Source organism: Chlorella variabilis, assembly GCF_000147415.1.
Source record: "Chlorella variabilis unplaced genomic scaffold CHLNCscaffold_35, whole genome shotgun sequence".
Classification (NCBI taxonomy): domain Eukaryota; kingdom Viridiplantae; phylum Chlorophyta; class Trebouxiophyceae; order Chlorellales; family Chlorellaceae; genus Chlorella; species Chlorella variabilis.
The window spans coordinates 158,805-170,987 of record NW_005435053.1 but is presented as its reverse complement, the minus strand read 5'-3'; the positions used below and the strand labels follow the sequence as shown (position 1 = coordinate 170,987).

General features: G+C 69.6%; 3 protein-coding genes across 3 annotated transcripts in view; 1 reads left to right on the top strand and 2 right to left on the bottom strand.

The window, feature by feature from the left end:
- Positions 1 to 1,240: 1,240 nt before the first annotated feature.
- On the bottom strand, positions 1,241 to 7,289 carry CHLNCDRAFT_141536 (hypothetical protein; the record flags this gene model as incomplete). The annotated part of the gene is made up of 13 exons (XM_005843046.1): positions 1,241 to 2,553; positions 2,792 to 2,876; positions 3,096 to 3,165; positions 3,375 to 3,677; positions 3,883 to 3,989; positions 4,156 to 4,797; positions 4,994 to 5,451; positions 5,562 to 5,667; positions 5,851 to 5,998; positions 6,146 to 6,439; positions 6,594 to 6,728; positions 6,859 to 7,073; positions 7,191 to 7,289. The coding sequence occupies 13 exons, from the start codon at positions 7,287 to 7,289 to the stop codon at positions 1,241 to 1,243; spliced, it is 3,975 nt and encodes a 1,324-aa protein (XP_005843108.1).
- Positions 7,290 to 7,643: 354 nt separating this feature from the next.
- Positions 7,644 to 9,513, top strand: CHLNCDRAFT_141535 (hypothetical protein; the record flags this gene model as incomplete). Its single annotated transcript, XM_005843079.1, has 7 exons — positions 7,644 to 7,718; positions 7,916 to 8,000; positions 8,141 to 8,243; positions 8,381 to 8,788; positions 8,885 to 8,993; positions 9,158 to 9,221; positions 9,416 to 9,513. The coding sequence occupies 7 exons, from the start codon at positions 7,644 to 7,646 to the stop codon at positions 9,511 to 9,513; spliced, it is 942 nt and encodes a 313-aa protein (XP_005843141.1).
- Positions 9,514 to 10,617: 1,104 nt separating this feature from the next.
- Positions 10,618 to 12,183, bottom strand: part of CHLNCDRAFT_141534 (hypothetical protein) — a gene marked incomplete at both ends in the record, with an annotated part of 2,084 nt that continues 518 nt past the window's right edge. Inside the window, 5 exons of the mRNA XM_005843045.1 lie at positions 10,618 to 10,716; positions 10,829 to 10,892; positions 11,051 to 11,233; positions 11,692 to 11,823; positions 12,064 to 12,170. Coding sequence (XP_005843107.1) covers positions 10,618 to 10,716; positions 10,829 to 10,892; positions 11,051 to 11,233; positions 11,692 to 11,823; positions 12,064 to 12,170 — 585 coding nt within the window. The remainder of the gene's footprint in view (positions 10,717 to 10,828; positions 10,893 to 11,050; positions 11,234 to 11,691; positions 11,824 to 12,063; positions 12,171 to 12,183) is intronic.

Genomic DNA, 12,183 nt, shown 5'->3' with positions numbered 1-12,183 from the left:
CTTCCACATGTAGCCTGCCTGCCTGCCTGCCTGCCTGCCCCAGCATACCTGGGCGGTGGGCGTGGGGGCGGCGGGGGGGATGGGGAGGGAGGCGGGCTGGGTTTGGGGGGCTTGGGGGGTCTAGGGGAGGGCGGCGGGCGAGGGGAGGGAGGCCGCGGCTCCGGCGGCGGCCGCGGCTTCGGCGGCGGCTGCGGCTTCGGCGGCGGCCGCGGCTTCGGCGGCGGGCGAGGGGAGGGCAGCTTGGGCTTGGGGGGCGGGCGTGGCTTGGGGGGAGGCTTGGGCCGAGGAGGCGGAGGCTGTTGCTTTGGGGCAGGCTTCTTCGAGAAGGCAGCATGCACGCCGCTGTCTGCTGCGGCACCTGCGGCGGCTGCCAGCCGCCGACCTCCTGGCGGGCCTGCCTGCTCAGGCAGCTCAGCAGGCGCCGGGCCTGGCTGTGCGTCCGCCCCTTTGGTAGCAGCCACCGAGCCTGCGAGGCAATATCACAGCACAACCAAAGTCGCAGCATAAAGCATGCATGCCTGTCAAGCCCGCAGCCGGGAGCCAGCGGCACCAAGTGCAAGCCAGTCGCCAACAGCAGCGCCAACCAGGAACCCCCTTGGCCAGCCCTCGGCAAGCCTGCTAGGATGCTGCTCACCCAGCAAGCACACCAGCACGGCTGCTAGGATGCTGAGCTGCAGCTTGTGGCGAGCAGTGGGCCCAGTGGCGGTGGGACGGCGACCGCCGGTGGCGGCGGCCTTGCACCGCCGCCGCTGCACGCAGCTACCGGCGTCCATGGCCTGCTGCCATCTCCACTCGATCTGCACACGGCGGAGCAGCTTTGGAGCTCTGAAACCCAGGCTTGACAAGCCCGGCATGTGCCCCCCGCGCTGCTTAGGGTCGACCCTCTCTGCTCACAGGGCGGCAGCAGGATTAACCATGAAACCTGCCTGATGGCAACCCTGCGTGCAGGGGCTCAGCGGGAACACTCGACCGGGAGGGGACAGAGAGTGGGTCGGGCGCACGAGAGCGAGCAAAGGAATTTGTCAGGATTGCACAGCGCCCAGGAATGCGCAAAATGATTAGCTGGCGGCGGTAGTGCGCTAAGGGGAAAGGGGGAAAAGGAGGCCCGCATTGTGCCGTGGTGGCGGCTGGCCAGCAATAGGGTGGGCATGGTGTTCCTTTAGCCATTCGGGCATATTTACATTGAATAATTGATGCTTGCAGCCTACGTGAAACATAAGAACAGTCAGAACAAGCCCACTCAGCCAGCCGCCGGCTCCCAGGCTGCCCGCAGCTCCTGCAGCGCCGCCGCCGCCTCGGCGCTCACAGCCTCCTCCGGCTGGCGCAGGCGCAGCAGGGTGCCCCCGCTGCTGCCGCCGCCGGCTGGCCGAGCCGCCGCGGCCGCGGAGGTGGAGGGGCCTTCCTGCGCCGCTGCTTGCTGCACGGGCAGCAGCACAGAGGCGGCCGCGCCCGCGGCTGTCACCCGAGGCGGCGGCAGCAGGGCAGCCAGCGGCACATCGCTGCCAGCGCTGGGCTCGCCTGCCCCGCCTGCAGCTGGTGCCTGCTGCCGTGGCTGCCGCTCGAGTGCGCCGCTCGAGGCGGCCCAGCCAGCCGTGCCGTGCACAGCATAGCTGCGGGGTTGCAGCCGCCATTCGAAGGGCCCCTGCTGCTCCTGCAGGCCGTCTTCTCCTGCGCCAGCCGCCGCTGCTGGTACGGCCAGGTCCTGTACCGCCGCAGCAACCTGCTCCTGGAAAGCGGCAGGCGGCAGCAGCGGCGCCGCCGCCTCGCGCAGCCTGCGCCCCTGCTGCTGCGGCCCAAAGGGCGCGGCCGCCGCCTCGGCGGCGGTGCCTCGCGGCCGCCGCAGCGGCAGCAGCCCCGCCGCTTGCAGCGCCGCCTCCAGGGCGGCGCTGCCTGGCTCCAGGCGCTGCCCCGAGGCCGCGGCAGCAGACTTGCGCTTGCGCTGCTTCCGCCGCTCCTTCTGCCGCTGCTGAGGGCTGGCCCCGCGCGCCGCCCGGCCGCCCACTGCGCGAGCGGCAGACGCCGGGGCGGCGCCGCCCCGAGACGCCTCACCTGCCAGCAGCGCAGCCAGCGCCTCCTGCCGCTGCTGCTGCTGCTGGCGCTGCTCGTGCCGCCGCGCGCGCAGCCAGTCGCGCAGCAGGCGGCGGCGCACCCGCCGCTGTTGCCGCTCCAGCTTCCTGGCAGCCGCCGCCTGCGCCCCTGCCCCGGCAGCTCCCGCTGGCGCGGGCCCCTGCCCACCCTTCGTGCCGCCGCCGCCGCCGCCGCCCTCCTCCTCCTCCTCCCCCTCCTCGCTCTCGCTGCTGCTGCTCCCACTGCTGCTGCTGCTGCTGGCGGACTCGTAAGCTTCCACCTGCTGCTGCAGCTGTACCGCAGCAAACAGCTCGTGCAGGGAGATGGGGCGGCGCAGCTGCCGCAGCACCGCCTCCAGCGCCTGCTGCTGCTGCTGCTGCTGCTGCTGCTGCTGCTGCTGCTGCTGCTGAGTGGGAGGCGGGCCATGCCACTCGGCCAGCAGCTGCTGCGCCAAGGCCAAGTGCAGCGGCAGCTGCACGATGCTCCCTGCACCCGGGTCGGCGGCACAGCCAAGGGCACGGCAGAAACATGGGCATGATGTCTGCAAACCACCAGAGGCCCACCAGAGGCCCACCCACCCTGGTGGCTGTTGAGGGTCACGGCATGGTGGGCAGGCAGGCAAGCGGCATGCAGGCGGGATGGCAGTGCCAGGGCCGGCGTCACAGGCAGCACCAGAGGCAGCAGCCGCGGAAGGCGGCAGCCCCGGCAGCCCCGGCAGGCTCACGTCCGTGCTCCCCCGCCGGCACCGTCAGCAGCGGCCGAGCCTCGCTTAGCCTGTGGCCACGCTGGGTAGCGGGCATCAGGCCGGTCTGCAGGCAGGCAGGCAGGCAGGCAGGCAGGCAGGCAGGCAGGGCATGGTGTAGTGGGTTGGCAGCCGCTGCCCCACAACTTGCCCAACCTGTCGGGGAGTTGCGCCCACAGCAGGCAGGGGGGAGGGAGCAAGGAGGGCGGGGGCGGGGGCGCGGGCAGGCTCTTGCCAGCAGCGCCCTCCCAGCTGCCGGCAGCCGGTGCAGGCTGGTGGGACCGACCTTCTGCAGAGCGCGCACGGTGGCGCAGCCGGAGCGCGTGGCCAGGCAGGAGGCGCAGCAGCCGCAACGCCTGCACGCAGAGCCAGCAGGCACAGCACGGGGGCTGTCAAGCCGGAGGCAGAGGAAAGCACGGCCCAAGGCAACACCCGGCAGCGGGCGCAACGATGTGCAGCATGGCTCGGCGCCTGGCCCTGCCCACGCTCACACCATCATGCATACTCGGCGACCAACCAAACGCAGACAGTGGCTGGGCGGCGGCGGCGGCAGCAGCAGCCGCACCCGAGCTCGCCAGCAGCCACCAGGGCGACCAGAGGCTTGGGCACGCCCCGCACATACGGCAGCATCGCCTCCTCCCCACCACCCACGCCATTCGCTGCCGCCGCAGCCGCCGCCGCTCCCTCCTCGCCCTCCTCGTCGCTGCTGCCGCCGCTGCCGCCGGCAGCCCGAGCCGCGGGCAGCAGTACCGGTACCGCATCTGGACCCTGCGGCGCCTGGCCGTCCTGCGCCGCCGCCTGCTGCGCCGTGGGAGCCAGCGGCGCCTGCTGCAGCAGCGACAGCGCCACGTCCCCGTGCGGAGTGAGGCTGCACAGGGCAGGGGGCAGGGAGGGAACTTGCAGAGCAAATGAAGAGGCCATCTGGTGGAGCCTGGTACTGGTTGCAATTAATGGGGCGTGAACAAGAGGCGGCCTGGCAGCAAGCAGCACCACCGATGGATAGCAGCTGCAGCTGCAGCGGCAGCGCGGCAGCAGCAGCGGCGAGGCAGGCTGCACCCCGCGCGTGCCTGCACAGCAGCGGCAGCGGCAGCGCCTCGCGGCTGGCCCAGTCGCTGGCCATGGCTGCCGCGCCCAGCAGCTGCAGGCGGGGGCGCTGGCCGGGCAGCGGAACCTTGGACACCTGTACGAGGAAGAAAGAAGAAGAAGAAGACAGGCAAGTGGGCTGACTGGCCACAGGCAGAGCAGCGGGTTGAACACTACCGGGCAGTGGACAAGCTGCCACGCCGCCATGACCACCACCCACACCACCCACCACCCACCGCCCACCACCACCGACTGCCGCTCACCCGAATGGTGCCGCCCGCCGCCGCCTGCTGCCTCTGTAGCAGCAGCCGCCCCGCCGCCAGCCGCTGCGCCTGCGCGGGCTGCTGCTCCGGGGGCGGCGCCAGCAGCAGCGGCGGGCCCGGCAGCGGCGTCACCACCAGCGTGTGCGCTGGCTGCCACAAGAATCGCAGCGGGAGCGGCAGGGGCGGAGGCGGCCGCAGCGGGGCTGGCACCAGGTCGGCACCTGCCGTGCTCAAGGCGGAGGCTCCCGCGGCCCCAGGCGGCTGCCGGAGCTGCCCAGCCGAGCCGTCTTGCTGCTGCCCCTGCTGTTGCTGCTGCTGCTGCTGCTGCTGTTGCTGCTGCTGCTGCTGCTCCTTGTCCTGCTGATCAGCAGCACCGGATTCATCCACATCCATCCCTTCCTCCTCCTCCTCCTCCTCCTCCTCCTCCTCCTCCTCCTCCTCCTCCTCCTCCTCCTCCTCTTCTTCCTCCTCCTCCTCTTGCTGCTCCCCCTGCAGCCCCTGCTGCTGCTGCCGCTCCCGCTCGTCCTCCTGCTGCTGCAGCGCCGCCTGGAAGCGGTCCAGCAGCGCTGCCATCGCGGCGCTGCCTGCAGGCTTCTCGCTGATTGCGCCGCCGCGGGCCAGCATCGCCGGCCCGGAAATCTGCTAAGGCACAGAAGCCGGCAGGCAGTGGAGTGGGTGAGGAGGCGGGGCAAGGGCAAGGCGTGAGTGTATGAAGAGAACAAGGGAAGCCAGGCCGCAGCTGCAGGAGCAGCCGAGAGCAGGAGGCAAGGTTGCGTGGCGCATGCAAGGGCCCGGGAAGGCGGGCAGGCACCTGAGCAGTGTATTGGCAGCCCATCACCCGGCCGCTGTCGCCGCTGGCCGCCACCACCACGCCGCCCCAGCGCTGCTGCTCCTGCTCCCCCGCATCCCTGCTGCCGCTGGCGCCCGCTGCTGCCACAGCTGCCGCCGTTGGGGGCTCGCTGGCCGCTGCCGGCAGCCAGCGCAGCAGCGAGGCGGGCTCTGCAAGTTGCCTGTCCATGCCCGGCTGCTGCCAGCTGGCCACAGGTAGCGCGGGGCGCCGCATGTCAAAGAGTAACACCTGGCTGCCGCCGCCAGGCTGGCCCGTGCTGACGGCCGCCGCCAGCAGGTGCTCGATGGGCGGCGGGCTGCCGTCCTGGGCGGCGCTGCCGAATTTAGCGGGAGGGGCGCACAGGGCGGTGATGTGCTGCCCCTGCGGGCACTGCCAGAACTGCTGCAGGGCGGGGCTGTTGCTGCGCAGGTCCAGCCGGCTCAGGCGGTCGCGCAGAGCCAGCACCACTGCAGGCAGGCAGGAGTGCGGCAGCGAGGGCGGGGGCGGTGCTACGCGGCAGTCGGGAGTGGCACAACCAGCTACCACGCCTGGAAAGCCACAGCGCAGCAGCCGACACAGTGGGGGGCCTTGCCTGTCCGCGGCTGGGGGGCGCTCTGCACTTGCAGCACGCCCTGCAGCCGCTGCGGCACCGTGCCTGCCGGCGCCCGCCACGCCTCCACCACCTGCGGCGGGGAGCGGCCAGGCCGCCAGTGAACAACACAGAATCCAAGGCAACAAGAGGCACTCCCATGCCCGCCCACTGTGGCCGAGCGGCGTCCATTGCATGCTTCGGTGCGCATGCGCCTCAATCCCGCCAAGAACTGCCCAATTGGAGTGCGCGGGAGCGCCCGTGAGGCTCAGCTCACCTGCATGCCCTCCTGCAGCTGCACCTCAAGAAGCGAGGCGTCCCGCAGCAGCACCAGCGGGCGCTGCGTGAGCTGGCGCTGCCAGCAGCAGTGCGCCGTGGCGCGCCGCGTGGCCGCCACACATAGCTGGCGCAGCTCGAAGCCGCCCCTGCAACAGATGAGTGGGTGGGTGGGTCGCGGCACCGGGTGTCGTTCGCCAGCAGCGATGAAGGAAGCGATGGACGGCACAAGCGCACAGCGTTGAGAGATAAAGATGGGAAGAAAAAGGGAAGCCTCACGCCGAGCCGCTGCTCACCCATCATCCTCCCAGCCCTCCTCCTCCTCCTCCTCCTCCTCCTCCTCCTCCTCCTCCTCCTCGCCCGCCTCCTCTTCACCCGAACTATCCCCCATGCTGCCGCTGTCTGTCCGCCGCCGCCGCCGCCGGCCCACCTCCCTCCGCCGCTCCTCCGCATCCTCCCCCTCCTCCTCTTCGCCGGTGCTGCTGCCCACCGGCGCCAGCTGCAGCAGTGTCAGTCGATAGTCCGAGCGTGCTGCCAGGATAGGAAGGTTGGGATGCCAGAGGCAGGAGTCCCACCCAGCGGCCGCACACCTGCAGGCAGGCGAGGCCAGCAGTGCTGGGCTTGAGCACCTGGGAGGCGCCACACACGGCGCAGCAAGCGCAGGCGCCCACGCTCGGCAGGCAGAGGCAGGGACAGCCCCGTGTGCGGGCAGGCAAAGCGCCTGCTCCCCGTCGTGTGCCGCACCGGTTCAGCGCCAGCTGGCGTGCGGGCGCCGGCAGGGTGTACTGGCGCAGGGGGTAACAAAACTGAGTCCCCTCAAACAGAAGAGGCAGCGGCAGCCGCGCCCAGGTGAGCAGGCTGCGGGCGGGCCCCGCGGGGCTGCAGGCGGCGGCGGCGGCGGCGAGAGAGGCAGGGTCAGGGAAGCGGGGAGCAGCAGCAGGGAGGGGCGAGGTAGGCAGCTGGAGTGGCGTTCCCGCTGGGCAGCTGGCGGCTGGCTGTGCCCCAGCACCTGAACAGGTGAAGGTCGTCGTGAAGGCAGCAAGCCTCCAGGCAGTCCAGCGGGCCTTCCTCTCCCGCCGCCGCCCCTCCCGCTGCAGCCGCAGGCGTCACAGTGGGCCCCGCCGCCGCCTGCTGCTGCTCCGTGGCCGCCTGCTGCGCCGCCTCCTGCGCGAGCAGCTCGGCTGGCACAAAGTCGCGAGGCAGGAGGCGGGTGAAGGCATCGGGCTGCAGGGGTAGGCAGGAAGCGCCGGTCAAGAACAAGCGCAGAGCAGGATGATGCGATGTGGCTGTAACACGTCCAGGGCTGGCGCTGGCTGGTCCAGGCAGGCGGGCTGCACAGACCTGCGTGAGGTAGAAGGAGGGCGGGCGGCGGGGCAGGGCGCCGTCAATGGCCTCCAGCGTGCCGCCGATGACGACCGCCAGATCGGCGGCGCGCAGCATGGCGACCCTGTTATACCACGGCTGCGTTTACTGGGACCAGGATGGCCCTACGAAGGCCAACCTGCTGGCGCAGGCCATCGCCGCGATCACGGCGGCCTGGGCACAGCTTGCGCACATGCCCCCGACCAATTGTCAGCTCGCACTGCATCTCTGAGCCAATTACAGGCGAACTGCTGCTTGCTGCTGAGCCTGCGGCGAGCTTGCGTGGCCAAGATGATCCTGATGAGGCCACCCATCTGCTCCCGAGAGCCCGACGGCCATCCATCGCATGCTCGTGTGATTCAGTAGCTTGCTTTGCTCCTCTCTGGCAGCGTTGGGACCCCCACAGCGCCGGAGCGTCCCAGCGTTTACGCCATGGGCTATGGCGAGGCGCCCTGGGAGTTCAAGGGCCGGGCCCTGTACCAGCTGTCGCTAGTGCGGGTGGAGGAGGTGCGGGACCGCTCTGGCATTGCTTGCCACCGCTTGCCGCCGCCGCCTGCCGCCACCTGCCCACCTGCTACCTGTCGCACAGTGCAGCGCTCCTTGCGGGCTTCCCGGGCCTGCAGTCTCGCGCCCACACACGCTGCGCCCGGACGTTCCGTTTTGGCCCACCAGCACGTGCATGCCACCTGCTTTCTTCGCTGCAGGCCCGCAAGTACGTACCTGCCGAGCTGCCGCTCGTCAGCCTCTTCGGTTGGACCCTGGGCGGCTTCTACCTGGCTCGCTACAGCTGTGAGCCGCGCCGTGCCACACCTGCGGCCACCGCCCTGCCGCGGGGCTGCTGCTGGCCCGTTGCTGGGCTGCCTCTTGCCTGCCCCACCCGCCCCGAACCGGACCCGCCTCTGCCCTCTTCCATTCCCGCCTCCTTGCAGCCTCCCCCGTGGGCGCCTTTGATGAGTGTGTGGCGCTGGCAGGCTTGGCCTGGAACTTCCCAACCTCCTGCGCCTGGGCGGCCCGCGTGTATGTGAGCGACAGGTGCGAGGCGGTGGCTGGGACTTGGGGTTGAGAGAGCGAGGCCGAGTGCGCTTGCGCGCATGCGTGAGTGTGGTGCTGTTGGCGGACATGTCAGCAGTGAGTCTGCGAAGAGCGCGGAAGAGTTTTGTGCTCTGCAGGGACGCCCGGGACCATGGCATCTCCGCTGTGGGCCTGCCCTCCCGCCTGGCGGCCTTCAAGGCGCTTCCGCTGCCCGCGCTGGATGGCGCCGGCAGGAGCGGCGAAGGCGGCAAGCGCGGCGCCAGCTGGTGGGACCTGCCCCACCGGCGCGCGGCCCGCGGCGGCGGCACCGCCGGCAGCGGCGCCGCGGGCGCCGGCAGCCCCACCGCCGTCGTGGAGTTATGCAACAGCGAGCGTGCCGGCGGCAAGGCTAGGCCCAGCAGCAGCGGCGGCGGCAGCGACGGCGGCGGCAGCGGGTGCCACGGCAAGGCGAGGCGTGGGCTGGCCTCGCCCGTGTGCCGGATAGAGGTGCCTCAGCTGGCCCCCGCCTGGGCGCCCAAGATCCAAATGTTCCTGCCCAGCTTCAGGTAGAATGCTAGTGCCATTTGGTACTGCTTCCTGTAAGTTCTGGAACCACCGCTCAGCCAGCGCTCTCTCTCATGCTGCTCCCTCCGTACCCGCAGCGGTGCCACCCCCGACCACCCGGGCCTCCTCACGTACACCCTCAAGCTGACAGCCCACATCCGGCCGCTGCCCCCCGCCCGCGTCACCTTCCCAGACCGCCGGCACAAGGTGCGCTGGGGGTGGCGGCCCCGTGGGCGGGCGGGCTGGTGGGTGGTGGTGCATTCGGAAAGAGCAGGCCCCTCGCTCCAAGGACCCTCCTTGTGTGTCTGTGCCGCGCCTTGCTTTTCGAGGAGCTGGCACCAGCACGCGTGGTGTGTGCCTGCTGTGTGCAGAGCGACGACGGTAGCCCAGAGGTGCTGGATGCCGTGCTGGGGGGCCGCGCCCTGCTGTGCCTTGGTAAGAGCCCCAGAAGCGGGGCGGGCGGCACCGAGCGCGGGCAGGGCTGGGCAGCGCGGCTGGCGACTGCCTGCGCGGGCTGGGCGCTGCTGCCAGCGTGCCCCCCGATTGCTGGCTGGCCTGCTGGGAGCCTTTTTGTGTGTTTTTGACGCTCCTCTGCCTGCCCGCCTGCCTGCCCGCCTGCCTGCCCGCAGCCTTTGACGACATGCACATGGAGGTGCAGCCGCCGCAGCGGTGGCACCCCAAGGGCGCTCCGACGGGCAGCAGCAGCCTGCGGCCGGCGGCAGCTTGAGACCACGCTGCTGGGCAGTCTCAGGGTAACGGCGAGCCAGCCGCCCCACCTTCTGGCAAAGCTCGTGACGAGGGGGCGCCAGCACGCGCTGCTGTGTGGCTCGAGAGTGGCAAGACGGCTGGAAGTGTTTTCCTGCAGCGACTGGAAGTTTTGGTTGTGGCAATTTTCCCTCTACTCAATTTGATCTCTCTTCATCAGTTTTGCACTGCATTTTAATGCTCAGCACGGTCCAGCGAAAGGCGCCAATGCCACTTGCCGCCAGCAAGACGCCGCCAGCAAGAGGCGCCGCGTGATCAACTGATGCTGCCGCAGCCGATATGTTGCAACAATCCGCTCCGGCAAGCTACATTTCCCATGCCAAAAAACTAGCTGGCACGAGCTGTCGATGGCTGAGCTGCAACAGGAACATCTTTCTTACGTTTCGAATGGCATTGTGTTCTGTTACCTATGGTATGTATTAGGGCTCGCTACATGCGGTAAGTGCCAGGCGGCACCAGGAGCCAGGGCTGACGTGCAACAGCTGCTGGCACCATGCGATTGCATGACTGCCAGGTCATGCATCGGGTGGTAAGTGTTCTCGGTGTCAGGGGAGCGCCAGGCGATTACAGGGCCTTGGCAGTGCATCGACATATCGGGGGCAGTTGAAAGGACATATATTGTAATGAGCATCGGGGCAGTGAGCAGCATGGAGGAATCTGCCCCATGCGGTCAGTAATCAGGGGTGGAAAGCAGAGGCGCAACGAGTAGCAATGGCAACTCGGGGTGCGCGAGGCAGGGACAGTAGATGAAAGTGGATGAGGAGGGTGGCTATGTTAAGGCATGCCTGATTCGCCAGTGCAGGGAAGGGGAAAGGAGGGAGGCGGGCGAGGACCCTATGGATTTGACCAGGGAAGAGGAAGAAGAAAGTAATGAGCATAGCTAGGCACCAATCATGGGGAATGCAAACGGGTTTAACTCAAAAGCAGAACGCGGGAAACGGACTGGCTGGCAGCGCCTGGCGGAAGCCAGGAGGCTGGCCGTGCGTGGGCATGCCTCGGGAGGATGCGCCCCACTCGGGGGTGCCACCTGCTTGAGCGCAACTACCGCAGTGCGTCTCATACGCCCCTACTCGACGCACTTGTACTTCTTCATGAACTTGCTCATCCTGCTGGCCGGCACCGGGTTCTCCATCCAGTCCAGCAGCTGGTTCATCGTCACCGCCCACTGCAGCAAGGCGGCAGGTGGAAACTAAGTTCAGCCTAGGCACACTGCCAGAGAACAGGATGAGCGGACACACTAGAGCCACTCCGCAGTCGACTCGTCTCCTCTCACTCACCACATCCTTCTTCTGCTGGCCTAGCGCATACTTGAAGAACTTTTTGAGGTCCTTGGAATAGGAGCTGCGGGAGGAAAGGAATGGGGCCACAGCAGGTCAGGACAGAGAGCAAGCAAGGCAAGCGGCGCCAGCTCAGCCCAGCCTGCAGCAGACGGGAGGCCGCCAGCCGGCCGCCCAGCCAGCCGGCCGGCCCGGCTGCCAGCCCGGCCGCCTCCGCCCCACCTTTTTGTCAGGTAGGGCGAGTGCACCCCCACGCTGACGGGACCGCGGTTACCCTTGTATGCCGTGTCAAACATGTACTGGAGCTGGCGCAGCGCAGAGCAGCTGGGGCGCGGCTTGCCCGTGGCCTCGTCGGTGCAGTAGTCCATGAGGTTCTCGTCCGGGGCTTCGTAGAGAGGCACCTGCCTGCGGGACGGCACCGGGAGGGGGAGCAGGAGGCGCACAGGCAGCGGAGGGGCAGCGGCGGGGGCGGCGGGGCTGGGTGAGTGGGAGGCTGGCGAGGGCGCGGAGGTGTGTGTGTGTGTGTGTGTGTGTGCGCATGCGTGGGCTGGCTTGGATGGCATGGCGCGGGGCGAGGGTGCAGGCTGGGGCGCGCGTGAGGAGAAGACCGATGCGGGCGCGGGCTCGGCGCGGGGCGCGGGCTGTGCTGGCAGGCGCGCGGCGGCGGCATCGGCTCAACGGCAGTGCCGCGACTGCGTGCAGGTGCAGGCGCGGGTGCACGCGGCCCCCGGGGGGGGCACGCGCAGGCGAGGCACGAAGATGCGCATGCATGCACGCTGCGCTGTGCGTTGGCGCCACGCCGGCGCTGCATGCATGCATGGCGCGAGCATATGGCGCGCATCTGGCACGGCGGCGCCACGCACCAGAGGTTGGGATACCTCTCCGAGGCGGCGCACTGCTGGCCAGCCACGCTGCAGTCGAAGCCCACCCCATTGCTCATCACCCCCGGCCACACGCGGTTGGCGCCGCCCTTGGCGCCGATGGTGCTGTCGTACCTGCGGGCGGCAGGCGGGACAGGCGGGGCAGGCGGAGCAGACGGCGGCGGCTGCTGAGGATCGGCGGAGCGAGCGCCAGGCGGGCTTGCCGCGTGGCGGGGCCCAGCAGTGGCACAGTAATGGGGCGTGATGATGTGTGGCAAAAGCGAATGGGGAATGGAAGCAGCATGGCAGCACGGCAGGGGGCGGGTGCTTGGCCGCAAAATGCCCACCATTCGCCCACCCATCCATCCAGCTCACCTAAACCCGTTCTCGGCCAGCACAGCCCGCACCTCCTTCTTGTCGGACAGGAAGGGGGTGCGGAAGCCGTTGACCGCGGCCGCAGGGATGCCGCATGCGATGATGGCCTGCCAGGCAGGG